The 26396-nt window shown below is 27.4% G+C and overlaps 2 protein-coding genes across 2 annotated transcripts; both read left to right on the forward strand.

The window, feature by feature from the left end:
* The first annotated feature begins 539 nt into the window (after positions 1-539).
* LOC112598831 (prion-like-(Q/N-rich) domain-bearing protein 25) lies at positions 540-14337 on the forward strand. Its single transcript, XM_025345463.1, has 8 exons — positions 540-765; positions 5643-5793; positions 6876-7007; positions 8972-9562; positions 9674-9864; positions 9983-10229; positions 10732-11055; positions 14298-14337. The coding sequence occupies exons 1-8, from the start codon at positions 718-720 to the stop codon at positions 14315-14317; spliced, it is 1704 nt and encodes a 567-aa protein (XP_025201248.1). The 5' UTR covers positions 540-717; the 3' UTR covers positions 14318-14337.
* A 10073-nt stretch (positions 14338-24410) lies between these two features.
* On the forward strand, positions 24411-25827 carry LOC112599072 (sal-like protein 1). The gene is made up of 3 exons (XM_025345792.1): positions 24411-24754; positions 24810-24941; positions 25024-25827. The coding sequence occupies exons 1-3, from the start codon at positions 24598-24600 to the stop codon at positions 25173-25175; spliced, it is 441 nt and encodes a 146-aa protein (XP_025201577.1). The 5' UTR covers positions 24411-24597; the 3' UTR covers positions 25176-25827.
* The last annotated feature ends 569 nt before the right edge of the window (positions 25828-26396 follow it).

Raw genomic sequence — 26396 nt, forward strand, 5'->3', positions numbered from 1 at the left:
ATTTTTAATGCATTATTTAATTTGTTTATGTTATTTTATCTTATTATGTAAGTAGTAAACACCTATATTAAATAATAAACATTTGATTTTTATAATATTTTGTACTAAAAATGTAAAATATTCAGTTTTATTATATTCTTTAAATTTTTATATTTATTCGTAGGATGATCTTAAAGAATGTTGTTAACCCACACTTTTTAAATCGTTTATTCAAATTTTATTATGTTAATACAATTTTTATAGAAAGGATAACCTGGCTTATAATTTTTTGAAATAATATCTGCATAAATTTAATGTTGATATTTAAGTATAATTAATTACTTTTATAGCCTTATACATAATAAGATACTTCCAGAGTACTAGAGTGTGATAAAATTATATAAAAAATAATATGTTATTTTGAAGATACTTATTAGGTACTGTTCTCAAGAGAAAATAGTACAAACGCTACTATGAAAATTCGGTGGGGATGACAGAATGTCACACAGGCTTCTTAGGTTGTGATCAGTTTTTTTTGCTGAACAGTGTGTTGTGCGCGACCGAATGGGTCGTAGTATTTACAAATTATGTCTTATAAAGTATTGCACATTACGATAATATCGAAAAAATCTCGTGTTAACATTTTAAATGCATTTATATAGTTAATTACAATCTTACAAGTATTAAAACAAAAATCATATACCTTAACAATTTTGCTTACAACAGAATTTGAATAAAATGATTTTAAATTTCTTCAAGATTATTTGCTTCATCATGGTAATCAAGGTAAGTCGATTAGATTAAAATAAAATGTAAATTAATTAGAGTATATTAAAAGTTTATGTAAATTTAAGTTTTTACATAGTTAATTGATTTAATATATTATTAAATATATTGAAAATAAGTATAGTATTACTATAATAAATTTGTTTCTGTTATTGGTATTAGTTGGAAAATGAAATTACAGGAAAACTTAGTTACCTATACCAATATGAATTTCATTATTATATTTGATATAATAATGTAGGTTCCTATAGTGTTATCCTTATAATTAAATATAAAAAAAAAATAATAATAATCTTCTCTAAACGAAAAATATGACATTAAAACATTTACCGTCGTTAGTTATCACATTTTGTAGTTTTTGACTTTTTAGAAGTAGTTATAATATATGTATACGTTCAGGAATTTTAATTAGAATAATATATTTTAAATACCTAACAAATTCATAAATAACTAAATTTATAAAATCATAATCTACAGTTACAGTCGTAGTCATTTAGTTAAATTTAAATTTTATTATTAGTTATTAATTTGTTTTGTTATACTTGAGAATTTGAGTTAAAAACAACATTTTAAATAAAAGTATCTATTAGGCACGTTTTGAAATTATTTATTTACTCTATACCAGTTTCTTTTTTACATAATACATAATACATTATTAAGTGTAATGTTATTGATTAAATCAAAGCGTGTATATCATTAAATGTGTACCTATATCAACATATATGTTATGTAGGTGCTGTTATGAACATATTAAAATAGTTGTTATAATAAAAGGGTTATGTTAAAAATTAATTATTCTATGTGTGTTTTCATTGGTTAGAAAATTTGTCAAGTAGAAAATGTAGTGTAAGATTAGTGATGATGGAGGATTAATTATTATACACAAATGTACCTACCTCTGGTACTAGAGAATAAACTATTCTGATGACTTCAATAAACTACACAGTAGAGATTATAAAAAGAGAATAAGAGATGGTATTCCATAGCCTTCAAGCACGAATAGATTTGTAGTAAGTACTTAAACCTAACTATTCATGCTGGACAAAGGCATATCTAGAATTTGGTAGGTACCTTCTACCTACATATATTTATATAATTTAAACATGACCCAGTGGATAACTTGATATTGAACATATTTAGTAATGATAAATGATAGTTTATTAATAATAGAACACTAATAATAAAAAAATAAACTAACTACATATTATTTGTTAACATACTTTACGTATTTTAGAAGCTAATATATACTACCTTAGTAAATCGTTTTTTAACTCTTTAAAATCAGTTTATACTTGTTTACTGTGATGTGCAGAAAATATTTTAATAAAATGCCATGGTTTATAATTAAAACAATTAATGAAGCATTTTTACCTCAGTAAATAAATTATATATTTTATAACTATTTATTTATATTTAAAAATTTTTTAATAAACGACATCTTTTATCTAAAATTATACGAAATAAAAACAAAAAATATACCAGGATAAAATATCTTTTACAAAAATATCCAATGGATAAAATATCTAGGATTAAAATAATTAAATATAAAAAATAATTAAGACAACTACGGAATATTAATTATGATTATGTTATTTATTGATTGCTAAGTGACAGTTATAAATTATTTAATAAATACTATATTGAGATTTTTTTTGATATTATTTTCCTCCACTATTCATACGTCATTTTGTAGGTAATACTGGTAATACATAATTATCAAATTATTCAAACACTAAAAAAAAATAATACACATAAGTATTACGATTATGAAACAAAAATTGACTATAGAGAGTTAGAGACGTTAAATTAACATGCACAAAAAAAACAAGATATTTAAGGATGCAAAAAAACTTATTACACTTTGTCCTGTGTATCTTGATAACAAATAAGCTAAACGTTAATCAATATTAATGTAATTTTCAGTTTTATTACTATGAAAAAAAAAATATCGAATATTTTATTATTTTTTTTAAACAAGTTATTTTCAATATTTTAAGTTGAATACCAATTTTGGTCTATCCGTTTGGTTGTTATTTTAACTCTGGATTTTAGTACAAGATATTTTGTTCTTAGATATATTTTGATTATACCACATATTTTTCTTATTTTATCTGTAAATTATTGCAATACTATTATAATAGTATAATAATATAAAATATACTTTTTGAAATACTAAGATCCTTTTTATGTTTATATTGTCAATTAGTTTTTAGACAATATATCTACGTGTATAGAATAAAATTATTGAATTGTATTTAATATCTATACTATACAATATACATATATAAATATAATAGTTTTTTGACAAAGGTTTAGCTGGTATATTTTATCCATTTTCTATTATCAATCATTTATATATAAATTATTACATTTTTTTAATTATATACCTACATGGTGTCGTTTCAGGTTAAATTGAATTAATATTACAATAGTTACATTTAATTTTGATGTATTTGCTATTCTTTAATTTCTATTGATATAGTCTATAATTGTATATATCTATACTTAAACATACAACTGCTATACAGAATAATGAGTATAATAATAATGATTGATGGTTGTACCATTTAATATATATCTTTTAATCTTACATTCGGGTATTGTGAGTTGTAGACAGCCGGTAGATGAAGACTAGGACAAACTGGTAAACGTTACATTTTAGTTTTTTTTTTTTTTGTTAAATTAAATTTCGATCAGACACTTGACGGTACCGTCTGTCTCTGACTAGACCATTTCTATAACAAATAGATCAAACACTGTACACGACAATCACGCGACAAAAATGTATTAGACATTGAATAGGTTGACGGAAAATCACATATTTTTGCAATTAATTATTATGAATGTATATTTTATAGATCATAGGTTCAATTGATCAAATTGATATTTCGTTAAATTATTTATAGGTTTTTCAAAATGTAAATTTGATTTATTAACTGTTATTTTATATTATTTATCATTGATTTGATGTTATTACTTATAAGTTATTAATTATGAGTGTATGATGCATGCTGATTTATTATGTTGAACTCTTATAATTATCGATATTAACTGTAAAATAATTTCCACGTATTTTAAAATCCACAAAAACCAGATTATCACAGTAAGTACTAAGTAGTACCTTCTATATTATTATATTTTTGCCCAACATATTACAAATGTATTATTTATTGTTGTATTGTTAAAATATTATTCATAAAATTGATTTAAACTAAAAAAAAAACACGATTTCAAACAAACTAAAACTATATAACATTGTATTGGTGTAACGGCATAAGTCTGTGTATGAGCGAATAAGACTTTCCCGCTAAAATACGGTAATACGTGAGAAATGTGAGAATGGTAATACATAAAATAAGATTCTTATTATTCGGTTTATGTTTGTTGAGTGACGGTGCACATGTGATGTTACAATGCGTAACCATATTTTTTGAGATACATAATAATATGTAAAGGCGTAAATAATCTCGTTTTCGAACATGATAATAATAGTTTATTGAATATTTGTAATTCGGTTTGAAGTTTTCAAAAGTGTCAACATAAATCTTATTTATTTATCTTACAAATATTTTCTTTAATTTAACTCGTATTATTTGATAACAAAAATGTTTATTTTTATTATTTATTAGTTATAGGTAAGCTTATTATTACTAAATGTATTTTCCATATTCTATATTGTTATAATCATAACTATTACAATTATTGCATCATTGTAACTCAACTAAAAATCAGGACATAAATGACTAAATTCGAAATATATATCAATATTATTAGTTGTCTATTTATTACTTTATTACATTATTTATTTATACTTTTTTAGAGCTTAATTTGTTTGTGAGGGGGGAGTCTTTGGTCTTCCATTTTAATGCATATATAATGGTTATAGATGTTTGAAGTTACACTTCATGGTAAAAAATGTTGAAAAAATCTACCATTTATTCTATTGTTAAACATACTTTTACTTTTATAATTTTTATTAAATTGATTTGTTACTGATATTTTCACAATTTTTTCAAGTACTTATACTAGTTATACTTGTCATATAAATTACAGTATCACGCATATAATAATAAAATATATATTATATATATTTTTTGAAATGTCACATATATGATATATATTTATATTATATTGTACGGTATTTAGGTGTAAACTGTAGACATGTTATATTCTCTCAGTCGTATTCACATTTCATTCTGAACGATATTTTTTCTCATTATAGCTTATATTATTTTATTTACTTATGTTGACACTTTCGTTTATATTTTTAACGTGTACACAGAAGAATGTGATCTAAAATAGACAGAACAATTGTTATGTACAATTCATGTATTCGTGTCAATATATTAACAGAAACAAGATGGTTTGTAAGTTATAACAACAACTAATAAAGTCATTATTCTTACTATTTACGACTCTAACATAATATTTGGTTAGAGTACATTTTATAGTTCTACCTATTTGATTAAAAGCAGTCACTTATTTATTCATAAAGCTGATATATTAAAAGTTCGGTTTCTTATATTTTTAAAGTAGATAAATAACCGTATTTTCATCAATTCTAAGTATAAATATATCAATAATCTACTTTTTTTAATAAATTATCATTTTTTAAAAATAATATCGTGACTAGATGTTTGGATTATGGGGCTCCGAATAGTATATTAATTTTTATCGCTATGTACTCGTATGTAGTACATACAACTATAATAAATTGATTCTTCCGAATAAAAGTAAAATTTTAAGTATGTATGTTTTTATTTAAATTTAATATAAGAATTTTTATTTGTACATCATATTATGTTCAGTTATTGTGATTGTTTGAAAACCTTTAAAGACAAAAAATGTAATTTAATTTTCAAATTTGTTATTTATAGAATTTTCTTGGACAAACACTCGGAGTAAAATTAGGTGAAATGTGTCTCTCTAACCAAGATTGTGACACAGGATTTAGCAGATGTCACCAGGAGACTGGAATTTGTTCTTGTTTACCTTACTATGCAGGAGTGAACAATACGTGTTTACAGTGTAAGTTATTTGAAGTCACGTTTTTACGTTTTTACGTGATTAATTAATACATTTTTAGACGATTTTAAATATTACTAAATTTGAGCTTATTAAAATCTAAGATAAATAATTAATCAAAGTTCTGAGAAATTGCAATTCACAATACCATTTATAATTTAAAATTCAACTTAGATTACAATTATAGAAATTACTATTATTATTTTTCTGTTTTTTATCTTCTAAATCCTAAAAGGTAGTAAGTCAAATATTTTTATGAGTAATTTTTATACTTTATAAAATGTTTACCTTGGTGATTTTAAAATTATATTAAGCGATTTATATATTTGTACAAAAAAAAAAAAAATAAATAAATAAATAAAATAAAAGCTATTGCATTAAAATAAAATAATAAGAAAAAAAATTAGTAATTATTTTAATAAAATTACGTTTTTTGAATTGAATAAATTTAAATTTTCAACAAAATTATAATAGTTATTTAATTTGTATATTTATATTCTATTTTAATGATGTAATATGGTTTTTTCTTTAAATTATGTTTATGTATATTACTACTATTACTAGTTAAATAAATAATTTCAGTTATGTACGTTTTAAAAACTTAAATGGGTATTTATATCTTAAATAATTTGTGTAAATATTATATGTAAAAAAATAAATATCGAATCATAATCAAATATAAATAAAAACGGTTTCATAATGTACCTATGTTCAGTTCAGAAGTATCAACATATATATATATACACCTAAATATAATATTATACTTAATGTTTATTATCATTGAGTTTTTTTAGATTAAATTAACGTTCAGATGATAAAATCTGGAACAGAAATATATATGCTTATTGTTCAGGAGTAATAAAATCTAGTATTGCCCGTTATATCATGGCGCCTTTCATGAAAGCCCCAGGCACAACATCCTCATTGGATAATTAAATTATTATTATATACGATTGAAACATACATACCCACAATACGTTATAAATTATTGGAAGACCTAATTTCTATTATATTATTCAAAAGTAGTCCATTTAAAAATGAAAGTCTTCTTTATTGATTTTAATTTAATATTTTTTAATTTACAGCTACACTTTTAGGATTTGAGTGTGTTGTAGACGAGCAATGTTCATTGAAAGTAGCTAATAGTAGATGTCTCAATAACGTATGTGAGTGTGAATCGAAATTTTGGCAGTATCGAAGACATACATGTTTATCTCGTAAGTAATATTATTTAATGATTACTATTTAATGTTAATATATAGTGAAATTATGTGATAGTATTATTACTTACAAATATAAAGTAAATTAAATAATTAAATTATATTCATGTGTAATAAATACAATGTGAATTCTGAATAGATAATGATGACTATTATTATAATATTATTTATATCTTAAATAAAAATACAAATTTAGATGCATTGTTCAAATTTATTTAAACATAACTTGACAAATAAGGGTTTTAATTTATACTTTAAAAATAAATTGGTGAAAAATAAAAATACTGATTAACTGTATGTATTATGTAGATATCTACATTAATAAATGTAAACTATAGTTGAATATAAGGACTAAAAATTAAAACAAATTCGTTAACACACATTACGTTTATATGGAAAAAAAGAACTATACATTAAATTATTATAATAAATAATATTAATAATTATTATAAAGAAGATATAGTATGTAGGTACTCGATTAAACTATATCAATAATTTTACTGTAATATATTAGACATGTATTCAAGAGACATTGTTAAAATTCAATTCTTATTACAACGTTCAATTTAATTTAATTAGTATTCGTGTGAAGTTTAATTAATAATTACGTGCATCGTTTGAAAACAATAAAGATTATCATATTATAAACGTTGGTACTGGTTCTCATGATGTAAATATAGAAATAATTCATTCACGTGAAAAACGTATACGATTTCCCTGATCCTTTGGTTCATTGACGTCGTTCATTAACATACAGCCATACAGGAACCCGTTAGTTTTCATTTAATATGATGCTTTCATAATACATAACAGATTGTATATCCATGTCAAAAAAAAAAAAAAAAAATAATAACACTCAAACGTTCCAGGTGTGTAATAGGTATCTACATTATATACACACACGGGTACGCATACGGATTATTGGAGGTCATTGTTATAGAATACCTATTACGTGAGACTTTGTATTGTTCTTGATAGTTGTATGTGTTATTCTGTTACACGTGAAGGGATTTAAATTATTATATTTTTATTGAAAGGAAAAATGGTATTACACCTATAGGCCAATATTTTTTTGCAACAAATTAAAATTCAAAGTGCAATAAACTCTTATTAGTATAGTCTGTTGAAAAGTATATTTACAGCTTAAATCATCAGTATTATGTACAGCACAATTTGGTTCGCCAGATTCTATTATACATCGATTTAAAAAAATTCCTCATCGATATGGTTCAGATTAAAAGAATGCTATTGTGGGACATTCGACTAAACCATATTTTAGATGTATTTTCCATATTAAACACCGTACGGTTTAACTGTTAGTGTTAGCAGTAAACGAAAAAAATATTTATCCCTATCTAAACGTCATTCAATATCCAATGTATACTCAATAAGAGTACAAGTTTATAAAGTATTACATCGTTCTATACTGGATATTTTTTTATGTAATGTTATTATCATACTATTATTATATTATGTATATTGTATATTTTGTATAGGTTACGTGAAAAAAATGAATTTAAGTAAATACTTTAATTGGACATTAACCACATTTTCAGTCTTATGAATAGATAATAAATATAAAAATATTATACTAAAATTTCAAATCTTGTCTATAAATATAACCAAAATAATATAAAATGTCTGTAGCAAGAAAAAAAAATCTAAAAAGGAAACCATAATCTTAATCATCAATGTTATTTTTCGTTAATAAAAAACTATTGCTATTCATTTTTTTATCTTTTACTTATAAAACACATTCAACTTATAAACCAGACTTGAATAATAGTTGTATTAATAAAAGTTTATAAAAAATAAATAAATAAACATGAAATATTAATACGAAAAATGCATTATTATTTATTAATTTAAAAATAAACTGAAATATTTGATTATTCAATAAAATTACTATAACATTAATGTAATTGATTATCGTAATATATTGTACGTTGTTTTTTTCACAGCTGCCAAATTGGGAGAAGTATGTTACAGTGACACTCATTGTGCACTGTCGGATGAAAATAATCGATGCGAGTTTACCATACCTGGTGTTTTTGGCTTTTGCATATGCAATTCTGCTTCCCAGGACTGTATATACAAAGGACAGAATTCCACTTTAATTAAACCTAATAATGCAGCACTTAAATACCCATTTAGTAAACCAGATTTTAAAAAAAAAGTACCGTTCCAAAAACGACCTTGGCAAACGAATGATCTACGACTCACAACTACTACAACAATAAAACCATTACGACCAGTCAATAAACCACAGATGCCTCCTTTAAAACGGCCCATTATAAAAACAAATTTAACGAATAATGGTATACAATTTACTACTACTCCGGTGACGAACAATCAGTCATCTGTCATTTCTCTCAACTACACAACAATCGCATCGAAGAACATTACATTTAAACCTCAATTTTCTATAGTGCCTACACCATCACCAATCAAAATTTACCTAAAAAGTCCACTAAAAGATTCACAAAATAAAAGCCAAATAATTTTTAATAACTCATCTATAAAAGTGCATAAGAAACCAATCGGTAATACAGGTAATTTTTTTATTTGTTTATAAATTATAAATGGTATCTATACTTATACTAAATAGGGAAATTCAAATATTTAAAAAAAATAATGAAACGTCTTTATTTATGTAATTTTAGGTATTATGTTAAGAAAGGGAGAACCCAAACGACGTATTAGTCTAGGATTTCCGTGTGTTAGCGATGCACAGTGTATGCGAAATGATGAAAATTCAAGATGCTTACATGGAATTTGTGATTGTCTACCAAACAATAAGACAATCGATAAGTGTACAGCAAAAACTCGAGGTTGCTTACAGAATACATTCCAAGTAAGTAAATTTGATTGAAATTTACTAAATTAGCATTGCCAATAAAATGATATTTATTTATTTTAAGCGTGGTTCAAAATATTAAAATGTATAGAATTTCACTAATGATATTTTTTAGTGTCGATCTAGTGGTAAATGCATTAGTTGGTTCTTTGTATGCGATGGCCGAACAGGTGATTGTGGGGAAGACGATAATTCAGATGAAGAATGTTCGGGTAATCAACAATGTCCAATTACCACGTTTGCCTGCCGGTCTGGCAAAGGCCTCAGTAATTTATGTGTTTCTAGATCAGCGCGATGTGACGGTGTAAAAAATTGTCCATTTGGGGACGACGAAGAAGGATGCAACGCCATTGAACATAAAGGTAAAACAATATAGTAGTTATAAGTTATTTTTGATTGTGTAGTACATAAATAAAATTGATCATTACGTTTTAACTTATACTGTGTAAATAAACAATTTAAAATGTACGCGTTCATATATTTATATAGAAATCAACAATTTTATCATTTTTTTGAAGAGGGAAGTAAATATAAAATGGAAAAATTAAAGTGTAAAAAATTTAATTGCATACATAAATATAATAGACAGTTAGATGAGCGTCCTACTGTATAATAGATTTATAGTGTACCATACTACCACGACCTAGGAATTAAGTAGATCACTGATCACTGTAATGAATGGGTTAAATTTGAATTCAATTAACCAGTTGTGATTATGTAAGTTATTATCATATGTAAGCAATAAGTATATAACTTACATAACTACAATACCTACATAATATTATAGTAGCCAAATAATACGTACGCTGCAGAACGAACAATTTATAATGGCAATATTCATCGATCCTTGTTACGTTTTTGTAGGGTGTCCGGCGTATACGTTTCAGTGCGGCGACGGTCAGTGTTTACCGGAATACGAGTTGTGCAACGCGGTCGTGACGTGCGCCGACAAATCGGACGAGCTGGAAGGTCTATGTGGCGGAGGCGGTGCACCGATAACCATCGGCAACAGGACGTCCGCCGCCCGTCCTCCGCACCCGTTGACACGGGTCCGCGGTGCTTACCGTCACAGTCCGGCCGAATGCCCTTTCCGGTGTAGGAACGGTCGGTGCCGGTCAACCGCCGTGCTGTGTTCCGGTCGCGACGGATGCGGCGACGGGTCGGACGAATCGGGCTGTTCCGTGTGCAGTAAGTACAATTATTAGTAATCTCGCCGTGTACTTTATTATCATAGGTAACTACTATATTCTGTGCCGTCGGTAAACGGGTAGTTATGGGTAGAGAGTTAAGCGATAGGTGGCCGGTAGGTCGGTAATCCACTACCGCTATATTGTAACGCTGTAATGTCGCCAGAGTACATGATATTATTATTATATTGTATCGCGGTAGTTTGAAGAATATTTCAACTATTTAACGGTAACCGTGTCTAAGTGATGCTCCAATCTCGCCGACAAATTGCAGCAGAGGACGGGCTGGTAGGTGTTTAAACGTATAATAAAATTAGGACACGCTGCGGCGTTATGTCTACGCTTATATCTAATCGTAATCAAGTCATGCAGTGTGACGCGTTCTTTATCTATACACGCCAAAACATTATGAGTTTTATTATATTTAAACCATTATTGGTTTAATCGAGTTATAAATAACACAAATCGAGTCAAATTATAAAAGGATCTTATAGAATAAATTGATTCAACCGTAAAATCGAAAAATTATTTAAAGTACGAACGTTAGTCGTCTAAAAAAAAATATGCAAAATTCTAAGGAATTATTCATCGGTACAAATAACATGTTTAAAGCTCACCTCCCATGTTTAGGTACATTGTCTTTGGTTGCTGCAACCTACTGGTAACTGTGCATAAAAAGTGCTATACACACAATTTGTGATAATTACAAATTATAATTTAATAATGACAATTTGCTATTAAATTTCTTAATTTATAGGGTTCGGAAAGCATTTAATTTATATAAAAAGCATTTTTTTTTTACTGGATACTTTGACGTCACAAATTTTACAGAATAAAATTAATCCATAGGATTAAAAACTATCTTTGCTGAATTCTTTAAAATGCTTTTTAAACTTAGAATAAAATTGTCACTTAGTTTAACTTTTGGTATATTGAAAAACAGAATAAAATAAACGTGGACAAATTATTAAACGACAATAATTATTAAGATCTGAATGCAGACTGTTAAACGATCTTGAATCTACGTATTTTAAACTATTTGATATTCTTAATTACGTTATTGTTAGACACTTTGTACTCATTTTATCCAATTATACTGCTGATGGCTATGATAAAATACCGCTGCAGATTTAGTACACATATTATATGTTTTATAGTATACATATATCTATAGCAGTGGTTCTTAACTTTCTTTGAATGACAAAACACTTAACATTTTATAAGATTTTCGCGGTACACAGCCGTAAAATCAAACAGTATTTGTATACGTTTTTAAATTTTATAATTTATTATAAAAAGGTTAACGATAACGTTTTTATATACAAAAATAAATCAACAAAACCTAAAATGATTCTATACAGTTATAAACGTCTTATACTTTTGTGGTTTTAGAAGTCCATAAAAGTCAAAATTTTAAGGTAATGAGACTAAAAATGTAGTCTATTTTATGGATATTTTTTCACTGATTTTAAAATTTTGGCGGAACACTTATACCAAGTCCACGGAACACCGATTAAGAACCACTAATCTATAGTAATTTATTATCATAGAACAATGTTGGACGGAACATAACGTGACTATTTTACCGAGATTTTACTTGAAATATAAAAATCTATATACATCCAATATATGTAAATTCAATAAATTTTACGAGTAAATAATGTTCGAAGAGTATTCATAATATACGCGGAAACTTGGAAACAATATGGGTGACTGATGTATCATTATTATCTAGATGCACCATCCTCGAAACGTAAAAATCCTTTGAAATCGAGTAACGTGTTTCATCGGGTCTAAAGACTCTAAAGTGATATAACTTAAAAATATATGTACATACGCACAAGACTTCGTCGCATCACACACCAGTACATTAGGTACTAAACACGCATTTGTGGCGTGAAAATAGTTAGGTCAGATTGCCATAATATTTTTCTTGAATGGTCATTTTAACCAGTAGGAAATTTTACGATTTTCTACTCGCGAGTCTTGACTCTTGAGTATAAGCATTTAAGCATATGAATGATGGCCGTAAATCTTGCGATTGTATGACTACGCAAGTATAAAACTTATACCTCAGTGTATTTGAAAAACCAAAGTGTAAACTTTTTGTACAAGTTTCCTCGTTACCATCACGGTTACTAGCGTGTACGGTAAACTGTGGTTTAAAGTATAATGAATTTACCGTAGTTTTAAAATTATTAATCAGTGAAATAATTTATTAGTATCAAAAATCTTTGAATAATATTAATAAAATATAATATAATTATTTTATTATATAATGTAATACAAAATTGTCAAATAATTTTTGACAAATTCCTTAATGAATAACAGTCACTTATCAGTAACGCTAAATTTTGTTTAACTTCGGTAAGACATGGTGAATCCATGGTTTTAGTTCAATTTTCTGTCATTGGGATAGATATGGGTGATTGTAAAGTAGGTAATTTTATTTTAACATTATGCGTCATTACCTTTAAAGTGACATTTGGGACTTCTTGCGTGACTAAATTAGTTGAGACAACCAGACAGGTTCTTGTTCTATTTTATTTATTCACGGTACATTGTTTTGTTTCGAGTGCACTCTAAATGGTTTCTTTGTGTATATGAGCTTCTTATTACATATGTGAATTATGTGATATTATACTGTTTTTTATAACTGGTTATTTTCTTCACGTTTATTTATAACTAAAAATGTAAGTAGGTATATTGTATAATTCATTTAAATCGACAAAATGTTTTCTTTATTATACCTAAATCAAAACATAGAAACCAATTCGTCACAAATATGTTATAGTTTACTTAAAAACAATTTTAGCTTTGATGGGAACTTATAATTATTAATTTATATTTTTATGCATATATCTAGTATATATATATATATTATATAATGTACATTATATCCAATTTTCACAATAAATAATGTTGATATAATTATTCATATTAAAGAATACTTTAGAATAAGAATATTTCTTACTTATATTTTGTATGTTACTATGTTATCTATGCTTGATATAAAATTAGTGAACTAGAACGCTAAGTACCAAACTCTAAACTTTATTATAATTCTTAGTAATGTGTAAGTATTAAGCACTATTAAATTTAAAAAAAATTATTTTATTATGACCATGAAATTTATTAGTTATCATTATAAAAGCACTAATGATAATGAATATATAAGTGCATTATTTTAGTAGGTTATTATTTATAAAAACTAATCTAGGTATTGTATTTTTGATGTTTTAGAATGCCCCGCAGTTTCATAAAATTATACTGAAGTTCTTATTTTAAGAATATTATGGTATTATACAATATGATCACTACAATGCTCATCAGTAAATATTATATTTATACTTTATAGCGTATACTATAATATCAAGTACCTATACATAGCGGAATACAACAAGTGTAATTTTGTATATATTTTAACTTAATAATGTTTTGAAAAAAAAGACATTTGTTTTTTTAGATACATCAATTAATTATAACTTGATGTGTTATTAATTATATTTTTATTTATTATTATTATTTTTGTATTACCTGTAAAATTTATTTTATAGTAAACTTAATTTTAGTATCTACCTATTATTATGTTGTTATTTACTACAATAACTTTTGTTCTGTCGATTAAGTATTTAATTAGGCTATAAATGTATAATATAATAAATTTATAAGTTATAAATAAATAGTAAATAGTAAATAATAATGAATTTACTTATTTTGTTTTTACATTTTTTAATAGATAAATACGTCTAAAAAGGAAGTGTTTTCTAGAAATTTCAAGGGGAGGATGAACAATTCTTTTACCCCACTGAGTAAGAACGCCCGTGTCTACATACTTAGGTGTACCTATATAAGACAAAACTATATTATATTTATAAATTTTTTAAGCTATATCATTCGATATATAATAAAAAGATGATTTGGTGAATAATATCAACTGTAAACGGCATGTCGCTATTCGTCTTATGTTTGGCTTCGTGGTACAAGAAGCTAAAATATTAATTATTAAAAAATAAAAAATAATAATATATTTATAATTATAGCTACAGAAATTATTTCATTTTATTATAAAATAATATTTTAATATATCTACGTGCGGGTAACTAAAAATACTATTATATTTAAATTATTTTTTAAACTAAATTTATGTAAATAATATTATAATATAATAATTATTACCTATATATGAATGTGTGTATATTATATAAATAAACATGTTGAATATTTATACTGATATATACAATATACTGTACCTATGTATCGTTTAATAAAGTTTAAGAATGATTAAAACTTAATTTTAAGTTAATCTGTATTTTTATTAAATTGAGATGTTTACCATAATTTTTTCTCAAAATAAAACCTTATTTACACATGGTTATATTAATTTTAGGTAAATTAAAATATAAAATTAATTTACGTGTAAATAAAAATCATGTTATATTATGAGCTAGGAAACTACATATTATAATTTATTATATTTAAGAGACTGAGACTTCGAAACGAACCAACTCGTTTATATATGGGTAACCTATAAATTATTGGGGCCTATCGAACTTCAAACTGAGTTTTAACAATTATTTACAAATTTACTACTATCAACTATACTTCGATTATTTATAAAAGCATAACGCATTATAAGTAAATAGTAATACCTAATGATATTATAACTTTTAATGGTATATCCATTCGGTTATTATTAGCTGTTGGGACAAATTGTTTACAGTGCTTTGTACTCCGAATAACGCAAGTGTTTTTTATTTCCTATAGATTTCAATAGAAAAAATACTTCACCTCAAAGCTCAAGACTTCAACCTTCCTGATACTTAAACAAAAAAAAGAACTAGCAATGCTACTCTTGCACCTCCATTCATAAGCAAAAATAGATTCTCTCTAACAGACAACACTACAGAAAACGATAAATTTCCACCCATTTATGTAACACAAAATCTGTTCAAAAATTAAATTTTAACTCAATGGAATTCAGCGGTTCCCAATATTTTTGGCCAGCGATGCCTTTTGGTTGGTCTAAATTTATTGATGGTGCCCTCCTGTGAATACCATAAAGAACATGATAAAAATTAACACTAGTTCTCAATAATAACCAATTTAAATAATTTTATTGAATATATTTTAAATGAATTACAAAATTATATTTGAAAATAAAGAGAATAAATATAACGAAATAGAAAAACTAATTTAAAAGTTAAAAATTAATATGAAAAACTAATGAGATTTTTGTGACTGTCAACTCTAATACAGTAACACCAATCGTAACCGTTTTACTATCAAATCATCTACTGAAATATATTCATTAGACAGACTTTTTCATGGTATAATAGTAGTTGAACCAAGATAACCTTTCAATGTCATACCCATGAATTGTCAACGTTTATCCCACACAAAATGTTCTGTCATTTACCACCTAAATGCGTCAAATGTGCAAGTGACTATCATTACAGCTTTTATCAAAAAAACAAAACAAACTTCGGCCAAAATATGTAACTGCTAAAGTGATCACCCAGTGAACTATAGAGGTTGTACTTTTAACAAAGTGTATTGAAAAAAAAAATAAATAACAACAAAAAATACGTTACTCCAATCTTAAGCAACTATATGGAACCAAAATTCCCAGTAATTATCTTCTATCAGTACTAATAATGACACAACCGTAAAATGTTCATACGCCACTGCAACTAAAAATATTCCGCACGATTAATCAACAAATAGTTCAGAAAACGATTCATGAAAACACTTTTACCTCTAATTAATTCCTTCGCTTCATAATTACTAAAGAAAATAGTAGAAAACTAAATGAATCCACACTATCATCTTATTAAACTGGAACGTCAGCGGTTTAAAAATTCAAAGAAACATTCTACTAGCTTTCCTTAATCATCACTATATACTATATAATATATATATATATACATCTCGCATGCCTCACAGAAATTTACTTAACAAACACTGACACAATTAAATTTGCTGATTACAAAATATACCGCGTTGACCGTATTACTAATTCATGGACTATAAACAATTTAAACAAAACACATTAATATTGCCTTTGGAAAGCGCTATTATTTTATAATATTATACTGGTGCTATCTTTACTGATAAATCAAAGGTATTTTAGGTATTTAATAAAGTTTGGCATGATGGCTTTAGTACAAATTAAAATCTATTTATACCCCAACATACCTATTTAATATTATTAATTTATTTCTATTAAATAGGCACTTCTTCGTTAAAATAAACGATAGTATCTCTGACATTGTACCTCAGGGCTCACAACTTGGTATTTATATTCAACGTCAACGTCCATGACATCCCCCCGTTAACTCAAACAAATTTAGTCCTTTTCGCAGATGATACAACAATTTTCATTGAATCACGCAACATCGAAGTGATAGCCATAAACCTGTAAACATATCTTAATACTTTATTTTACTAATTTAAAAAATGGCAGTACCTAATAAACGCGTTAAAAAGCACAAGATTTATTTTCAGTTTTCGTCGTTATCATCCACTAGCACAATTAATATGCAACAACGAAAATATACCTTGGTAACTGTCCATAAAATAGCTCGGCTTAACATTGAATAAACAGCTAACATAGCACTATAGCAGCCCCATATTTCATCCAAACCCTAACAGGCACACCAGCGCCTTTTCATGTCATACCCTGTTCTTACTTAAAAATCTACAGTACAATAAAAATGCTCTCTTCTTACACGTCATCAAATCCTACATCCACTTCTAACTTACGCTTGCCGTCCGGTTTGGGGTATATGTGTAATTTCTAACCGCAACAAAATTTAAGTATTCTAAAACAAAATGCTACGAACAAGTTTATAAGAGTTTTAAGGAACGTAAACCTATACAATCGGTTATTGTCATTTAAATACCTCAGTATATAAGTACATAAGTTAAGTGTATATGAGTGTTATTGAATACTGAATGACCCCGTTCAAAGAATAATGTAAATATTTTTTCAAAAATCAAAAAATCTAACAACCCCTATTTAAATAAATAAATATTGGTGAGTAGTATAAAACGCTGGACACATCGATTGTACAGTCAGTATAGTTTTTGTCTTTTCCAAAGCAAAATAAATTTAATACCTATTAGATCTCTTGTGTTTAATTTTTATTTTCAAAGTGTTAAGATTTTATTTGAAGAAGTATAATATATTTGTTATTAATTTACTAATATTTTTTTTCTCTATTTTATCGGACTTCAATTAATACAGTGGTTCTTGACCTTTTTTGACTCACTGTACCCTTAGTCATTTTCTAAAAATTCGAAGGCACCCTATAGACTACTTAAGTTTTATTTCGCAGTACATAAATATATAAAAAAAGTAGTAAGACGTACAGAGCATATTTTAAGAATTTTTTACTAGGCGGGTCTATCACTATTAGTCATAAGTAGAGCGCGGATTTCTATGCAATTGCATATTTTTTTCCTTTTAATATTTTTGGATTTTTGTCAGTTATCTCCACGAATCATCATAATTTGAAGCTAATGGTGAAATTTTTTTTTGCATATTTCTGTATATTTTGGCAAAATTCAAAATTTATTGCATATTGAAGCGAAAATTTAAAAAAATGTATAAGATAATATTTTGACAAGTAGAATGATTTAACATTTATATCTACTCATTTGGCATTTTTAGTGATAGTCATAAAAAAAACTGAAAACTCGAAATATAACTTTACATCTAAGCTTTTCAATAATTGACGAAACGAAAGAAAAAATGCATTCTATTTCTGAATCGAAAGGTGTAACACTTACAACAAAATTAAACGAACTTTCCAATAAAAATGAAGGTCTGAAAATTCTACGAAAAATTAATTCAGTGTTATTAGGCGAAAACGTTCAGCTCGAAGATCTTTATCAAGATCCGACAATACTAAGTTGCTTCAAATATGCCCCAATAACTTCGGTTGACGTCGAACGTTCATTCTCAGTCTTTAAAAATATGTTAACCGATAAACGATACAGCTTCACAGAAGAAAAACTTGAAATGCATATGATTATTCATTTTAATAATAAGTACAATTTTAAAAATAAATTAAGTTTAGAAAATTCTCTACATTTTTTATTATTAAGTATTTAAGTAATTAATTATTATAAGTTTTATTGTCAATTTTAAATAAATAAAAAATTCTTGCATATTTTCATGATTTTTACTGCATATTATATGGCATATTTCGATACTTTTAAAGTGCATAAAAATCCGCGCTTTAGTCATAAGGATTAGCTCAAATACTTGCCTCTAGTATCATGTACGTAACTAGGATTTTAATCAGGAGGGGGCAGTATATTCACATATTATATTTTATAAAACAAATTATTACATTAAATATTAACTAATCGTTTTCATTTTTAATTATTATTGTATAATATTATTTTATTAACAAGATTAATCAAAAATTAAAGAACTTATGGAAATAACGTGACACTTGGGCTTGTTTTTTTTACACAAATCTCTTATTCGTGGTCGAATAGTTAAAAGACATATTCTCATTTCTTCTTCACTGAACTCTATTTTTATTCATTTATTGGTTTTTATGTTTACAAGAATGGAAAATCTTTGTTCACATAAATATGACGTCGAAAACTGCAGTAATATTTTTAGAACTTTTTTGCCAATTTCAGAGTGTATTTTTTCAATATGAATCCAAAAAATGGAATATTTTTGTATTTTGATAAAAGAGTTTGATTATTTTGTATTTCAGCTAGCTCTTTTTCTTCTTCGAAGCTAAATTCAGTTAAAGTAGTATAAAAAGGAGAGTTCTGCCTCCTAATCCCTAGTTCTATTCACTAGTCCGCCGCCTGATCCGCTACGTGTGTGACGTATTCACACCACCCCTATACCATCACCACCAGACCCGTAAACATCTGCCCCTGCCACCACGTCCGCCACATTTACGTGATTAGCATAATCAGTTATCAAAAATGATGTTGTATCAGTTATCATTTTTCGCGCCCATATGACAACATACATATCACCTACGTGATATTATTTCGTCATCTTTTACTTGGACGAATATTATAAAAATAAATATTTTAACAACGTATAGTTCCATCTTATACTTGAGAAAATAATATACAAAACTGTATATTAAGTATAGAAAACCCATTGGCACTATAATGACAGTATTGTCACACAACCAGGTAGGTCTATACCCAAAGAATATATTGATAAATATAGATCCTGGATCTAAACCTATTTCTATTGATAGTCGTTAAGACATCCGCTAACATGAATATGTATAAAAACCCCATTTGTAAAATTGCAATTTCCATTGATTCTTAATAGGATAGATCTTAGGAAAATAATATACAAAAATGTATATTAAGTATAGAAAACCCATTAGTAACAATATTATTAAAATAGCAATTTCTATTGATTGTTAATAGAGTAGAAATCTACTAACACGGAAATGTATAGAAATCCCAATTGATACTTAATATATTTACTAATAATTTTCTTTGCAAAGCAATACAATTAATTCGCATATAAATGATTCATTCACTCCCATCATATAATATCCTAATTTTAAAGAGACTCTTGACCGAAAGAGACAATAGTCGTCGTACAATAATGTATATTAATTATTAAGTATAGAAAACCCATTGACACTGGAACAAAAATCAAATACCTTAGCCACCTTTAATCTTTATATACAAGCATAATTAAACTATAGAGCGGCCAGCGAAACTAGAAGCTTGACGGTCATGCTCCTGGTGGCCGTTTTTTATCAAGGGTACGAAGAACGCTCAATTTCGAAAAAAAGATCGCACAGCTACACAAGCAACTAAAATATTTAGAGCCCCTGGTTTTCACGAAAACGGCCACCAGGAGCGTGACCGTCAAGCTTCTAATTTCGCTGACCGCACTATAGCTAAAAAAACTATCAACAGTATTCATACCGAACTCAATCTCATTACCACTTCTGCACCAAAAGATGGTCATAGAGTCACTATTTTCTTTACTAATAATGACCTTATCTGCAACCTATCTCGCCAGCTGAAATAAGAGAAATATTAAAAAACTAGCCAACACAAAACCCCCTGGTCTCGAACTCTATCCAATAAAGTAATCAAAAACTTACCGGCTAAAACAGTAATATATCTTAATCATATAAATTATGCTACTGTTACCACCACCACGAGTAAATAAAATAATACACAAATAATATACAAAAATGTACCTAACCCTGATACGATCTGCTTATTGTGCCCGACCGGTCGCCAGGATGTCGCCGACTCTTCGTCAACGTATACTTAAATGTATATTATAAAAATATTTTAACAACAACGTATAGTTGTATACTTGAGGAAATAATATACAAAAATGTACCTAACCCTGATACGATCTGCTTATTGTGCCCGACCGGGCGCCAGGATGTCGCCGACTCATGTATATCTCTACACGGGCGGCACCCGTTTCGCCCAAAATCGACCTTTCCCGTTTCGCCCAGATACCCGTTTCGACCAAAGCCATTTTAGTCGTTTTCAAATTAAGTTGGCAATGGTTTTTAAATAATATAAATATATAATACATATATCATTATTAACTCATATTATTATTATTAGCTATTTTTATTTTTTAAAGTAATTTTGTATAGCATTTTTGATAAAATTAACCTTAAAAGTATTTTTTTGACGAGCATTTTTTACAATTTGTTCATAAAAACATGTCAATGAACGAAAATACTGTAGTGATTAACAAAAGACTTTTGTCAATCTGCCGTCGGTTCTAATAATTAATTATATAGCACGACAAGTTTTCGTCGATAACAATTTTATCATAGCCAGGACTTTCCGCTCAAATTACCGACGTTATCGCTATATAGGTATCTATTTCAAGTTATCTCAGTTATTAGTAACTAATTAGTTTTTTATAGTGCATTTTTGGATTTTTTAAGTCATTTCTGCATTTTTTTTATAGGAATTTTTCAAGATTTTTTAGAGCATTTAGATCCCAGCCCTACAAATGACCAATTAATATTGTCCACTAAAAACTATTTTAAAATAATAAGTGTTTGAGTTTCATTTATCGTTATCGAATACAGCAGCGGTTCCCAACATTTTTTGAACGCGGTGCCCTTTTAGGGGCACCATGTTAACCACGGTGCCCTGCTGTATATAACATGAAAGATGGAACAAAAAAAGTACTCATTGAGAACCAATGAAACGTAGACCACGGTGCCCCTAGAAAGTGCTGGCGGTGCCCCTAGGGCACCGCGGTGCACAGCTTGGGAACCGCTGGAATACAGTATATTTTATTATACTATAGACTGCTATATTATAGTCATTATAGACTCGTAATTGTAGCGATCACATACTATCTTCCGATAACATCAAATTAAAGACATGTTAGTCGACTGAAGGAGTTCCCACATTAATATAACAGTTACCTAAGTGACGTAGTATAAGTTAGAAGTCGTTAGTTATTGAGTTGTGAACAGTTTTAGCTTAAATTTTAATGATGGCTATGTTTATAAAAAGTAAGCGAGATAAGGACATGGTGGCTTTTAATAAATTTAAGTACAATTTCGCTTCAAAAAATGTAAGTACTGATGAAATTCGTTGGCGATGCGTGAAACGTACGTGTTCAGCTACATTATACACGTCTAATTTTAAAGTGGTGAATGAAGAGGATATTTTAAACACTGACCAGCTTCGACATAATCATAATTCGTGTAGTGATTCAGAAATAAATCGTCAAATAGTAAGTGTTTCATGTAAACGAAAAGCTACTGAAAATCTTTACATACAGCCAAAAAAAATCATTTTAAAAGAGTTATCAGAAAACACTTTACTTACTGATGGTTTTACTTCAAATGATTTTAATGTGATTAGAAAATCAATTTACAGAAGTAGGCGTAAAGTTCTTCCTCTTATTCCAACTACTATAGCTGAAGCACATATGGCTCTAAATACACCAGAAACCACTTTTACTACAAAAAACGAACCATTTGTGTTAGTAAATGATGAAATAAAAAACATAATAATCTTTTCTTGTAAAACTAACCTTACATTTTTATGTAATGTTGTGGAAACAATTTATATGGACGGCGCGTTCCAATTTTGTGCTAAATTCTTTGAGCAAATGTTTTGTATACATGGTTTTAAAAATGGTCATTATATACCGTTAATATTTATTTTACTTCCGGACAAAAAATATGAAACATATGTGTATACTTTTAAATCAATAGTAAATAAATGCAAAGAATTAGTCCTAGTTTTTATACCAAAATTTGTTACTATTGACTTTGAAAAAGCTATTCATTTAGCAGTCAATGAAGTTTGGCCTTCGTCGCAAATAGTTGGTTGCCGTTTTCACCTTACACAAGCTTGGTATAGGAACGTTCAAAAATATGGTTTAGCAACTGAATACCAAAATAATACAAGTATTGGTAATTGGATTCAACATACTTTTGGCTTAATATTTTTAGAACCTTCTAAAGTATCTGATTGCTTTACTCAAGATTTAATGGCTGAATGTCCAACTGACGAAAAATTAGTTAAGTATTGTGATTATTTAGTAGAAAACTATATTTCTGAGGACAGTGTTTTTAGTCCAACATTATGGGCATGTAATTCGGCGAGTATACAGCTCACAACAAATGCGTGTGAATCGTTTCACTCATATTTCAATAAAAACTTTTATTCTAACTCTCCGTCAATCATAAGCTGGTTAAATATTATACGCAATGATATTCAGACAGAAACGTACATCAAAATGAATAGCGTTGAAATTCCCAAAAAAACAAAAGATAAAAAAACGAAGGAAAGACAAGAATTTAACGAAAAACGTATACTTTTATATAGATCTGGTGAAATTACTAGATATGAGTTTGTAAAAAGCATGAGTAGAAATTATAATAATAATTTTTGTTAATATATTTTATGATGACTTTTAGTAAAAAATAATATAGTGTTTTTTTGTATTATTACTGTAATAATGTATAATTAAATAAGATGTATTTTATAAACATTTTTTCTATGACTTTTTTTAAAAATAGCTAATAATAATAATAAGAGTTAATAATGATATATGTATTATATATTTATATTATTTAAAAACCATTGCCAACTTAATTTGAAAACGACTAAAATGGCTTTGGTCGAAACGGGTATCTGGGCGAAACGGGAAAGGTCGATTTTGGGCGAAACGGGCTGCGCCCCTCTACACCACCACCTCTCACATATCCCATATTCAATTCATCGATAATCAATGAAGAACGTACGTCGCCAGATGTCGCAGACCCTTAATAGTCGCTATATATTTTAATTCCAGTAAAATCCATTAATACTGAAAAATGTCTTATTATTGTCGCCAGTATTGATAATGGAATATATTTTTATAAATACAAGTCCATCCGCGTTTTTGAATCAGTCTGTGTTCGACACCCATGCCCGTGCGTGGAAATTTCGCTTTCTACTGAACCGTATTTTTACAGTGTTTATTTTACCATTATTTCGCACTCTGTGTTTTCCAAGTGTTTAATTTTTATACATTATAATCATGTTTAAATGCGAACAGTGTTCTTCAACGTTCACGCGTAAGGGCAATTTGAGAGTTCATGAAAAAAAACATAACGGGATACGATTTGCATGCACTATCTGTCCGTCGACATTCGGCTACAAAACTAACCTCAAAAAACATATAAAGAATATTCATGGTATGTATTTTTATTTTTTCACAATCTTATTTATTTTAATTTATATTTTTCAAAGGTATGATTAACGTGCCCAAGCCTATATCCGCTCCAAGAGATGTTGTAGACTTTTGTTCTGATGATGATGAAATTTGTATGAAAGCAATGGACGATTTTGAAAAAAATCATGACTTAACAGATAATATTACAAGTTAGTTTTATTTATTAGCTATATTAGATAAGAAACCCTCTCTGCATTTATTAGATTTTAATTAGGTTTTTTATTTTAAAAGATGGATATGTAACTGCGGACATTAATGGCAAACGTGTTTCCACCGCAAATACTATGTCTGCTGCTAGGGCAAAGAAGGCACGCATGAGCCTAGTGCAGTCCCCCGGTTTCGTTATTTTTGAAAATAAAAACACACATTTTAAAATTCGCTAAAATTTATAAAGACGGAGCGAACGAAAAATACTAAAATTAATTTTGAAAATAAAAACATACCTGGCGACCGGTCGGGCACAATAAGCAGATCGTATCAGGGTTAGGTTTAATGTACATTTTTGTATATTATTTCACCAAGTACACAACTATACGTTGTGAGAATATTCATATGATTATGTTGCATTTTTACAAGGTATTGTGTGAATATCGATATTTAATTGAAAACGTATAATGTTTGCAAGGCGCCATAGTGGTAAAATGTCTTTTATTGTTAAGATAGTGGCTATTAAAAGTCTACGACATCCTGGCGACACGAGCAGGTCGTACGAATTTCTAAATAGTCATTTATTTGAATACGGTAGCACATAAAAATATAAAATATATGTTTATGCATGATTAAATTCAAATGTATGATTGATAACAATAATGACGGTAAAATATAAGCCGAGTACGTATATAAAAATAATATAACTGATAACATGTATGTCACGTGATCGGCGGCGGCGGCGGCGGCTCAGGGTTTAGGGTTCAGGCTCCAGTACATACCATTTTATCCTACTAACGATCTTCACGGGACCTAGAGAATCTAATCGTTATATCCGGATTATAAAAAGTAATTTAATTTTTTTGAAAAATTAATTAATTCAACACATTTTTTACTGTATTATTTTATTTAATATTACATATTTTAATATTAGAGGTACTTAAAATTTTTAATAAAAGTATACACACACATAGTACATATATGTTTACGATTTTTCTGAAAAATAAACTTTTATAGAGCTTTGTTTATAATTTGAATAAGATTTTTTAATTAAATTAGAAATATTTCTTAATGCCATTGATACTTCTAGCGTATTTATATCGCTGTTTACCCGTTTACCGAAACAAAAATATGCACCTGATCAATATAAAAACAAATTTCCGAAATAGACGTTACTTTAAATAAGTATGTTGTGTACAATATACGTGTCGTACTAGACACATTTTCTGTTACAGATAAAATTAAGAAATTATTATTGCTTTAACGAAATCAAATTTACTATTAGTGCTTGTATTATTAATCGCTATACGCGAGTATAAAAATTAAAAACCCATTTTCATTTCAAAATAGTATCGCTATATCCGAATTATTGTTGTAACCGATAAATTATTTTTATTCGTGTTTATGTTATAAATATAAAAATAAATATACCTAATAACTCTTAATTCTACAAAAAG

Source organism: Melanaphis sacchari, unplaced genomic scaffold, assembly GCF_002803265.2.
Source record: "Melanaphis sacchari strain LSU unplaced genomic scaffold, SCAv2.0 Contig4_pilon_pilon, whole genome shotgun sequence".
Lineage (NCBI taxonomy): Eukaryota > Metazoa > Arthropoda > Insecta > Hemiptera > Aphididae > Melanaphis > Melanaphis sacchari.

What these genes read in the sequence shown, in the direction of transcription:
- LOC112599072 (XM_025345792.1), top strand. Translation starts at nt 24,598, where the DNA reads ATGTTTAAATGCGAACAGTGTTCTTCAACGTTCACGCGTAAGGGCAAT. An exon ending in ACATATAAAGAATATTCATG is followed by an intron (nt 24,755 to 24,809) that starts GTATGTATTTTT and finishes TATTTTTCAAAG; the next exon opens with GTATGATTAACGTGCCCAAG. An exon ending in CTTAACAGATAATATTACAA is followed by an intron (nt 24,942 to 25,023) that starts GTTAGTTTTATT and finishes TTATTTTAAAAG; the next exon opens with ATGGATATGTAACTGCGGAC.
- LOC112598831 (XM_025345463.1), top strand. Translation starts at nt 718, where the DNA reads ATGATTTTAAATTTCTTCAAGATTATTTGCTTCATCATGGTAATCAAG. An exon ending in AAGACATACATGTTTATCTC is followed by an intron (nt 7,008 to 8,971) that starts GTAAGTAATATT and finishes TTTTTTTCACAG; the next exon opens with CTGCCAAATTGGGAGAAGTA. An exon ending in GCTTACAGAATACATTCCAA is followed by an intron (nt 9,865 to 9,982) that starts GTAAGTAAATTT and finishes GATATTTTTTAG; the next exon opens with TGTCGATCTAGTGGTAAATG.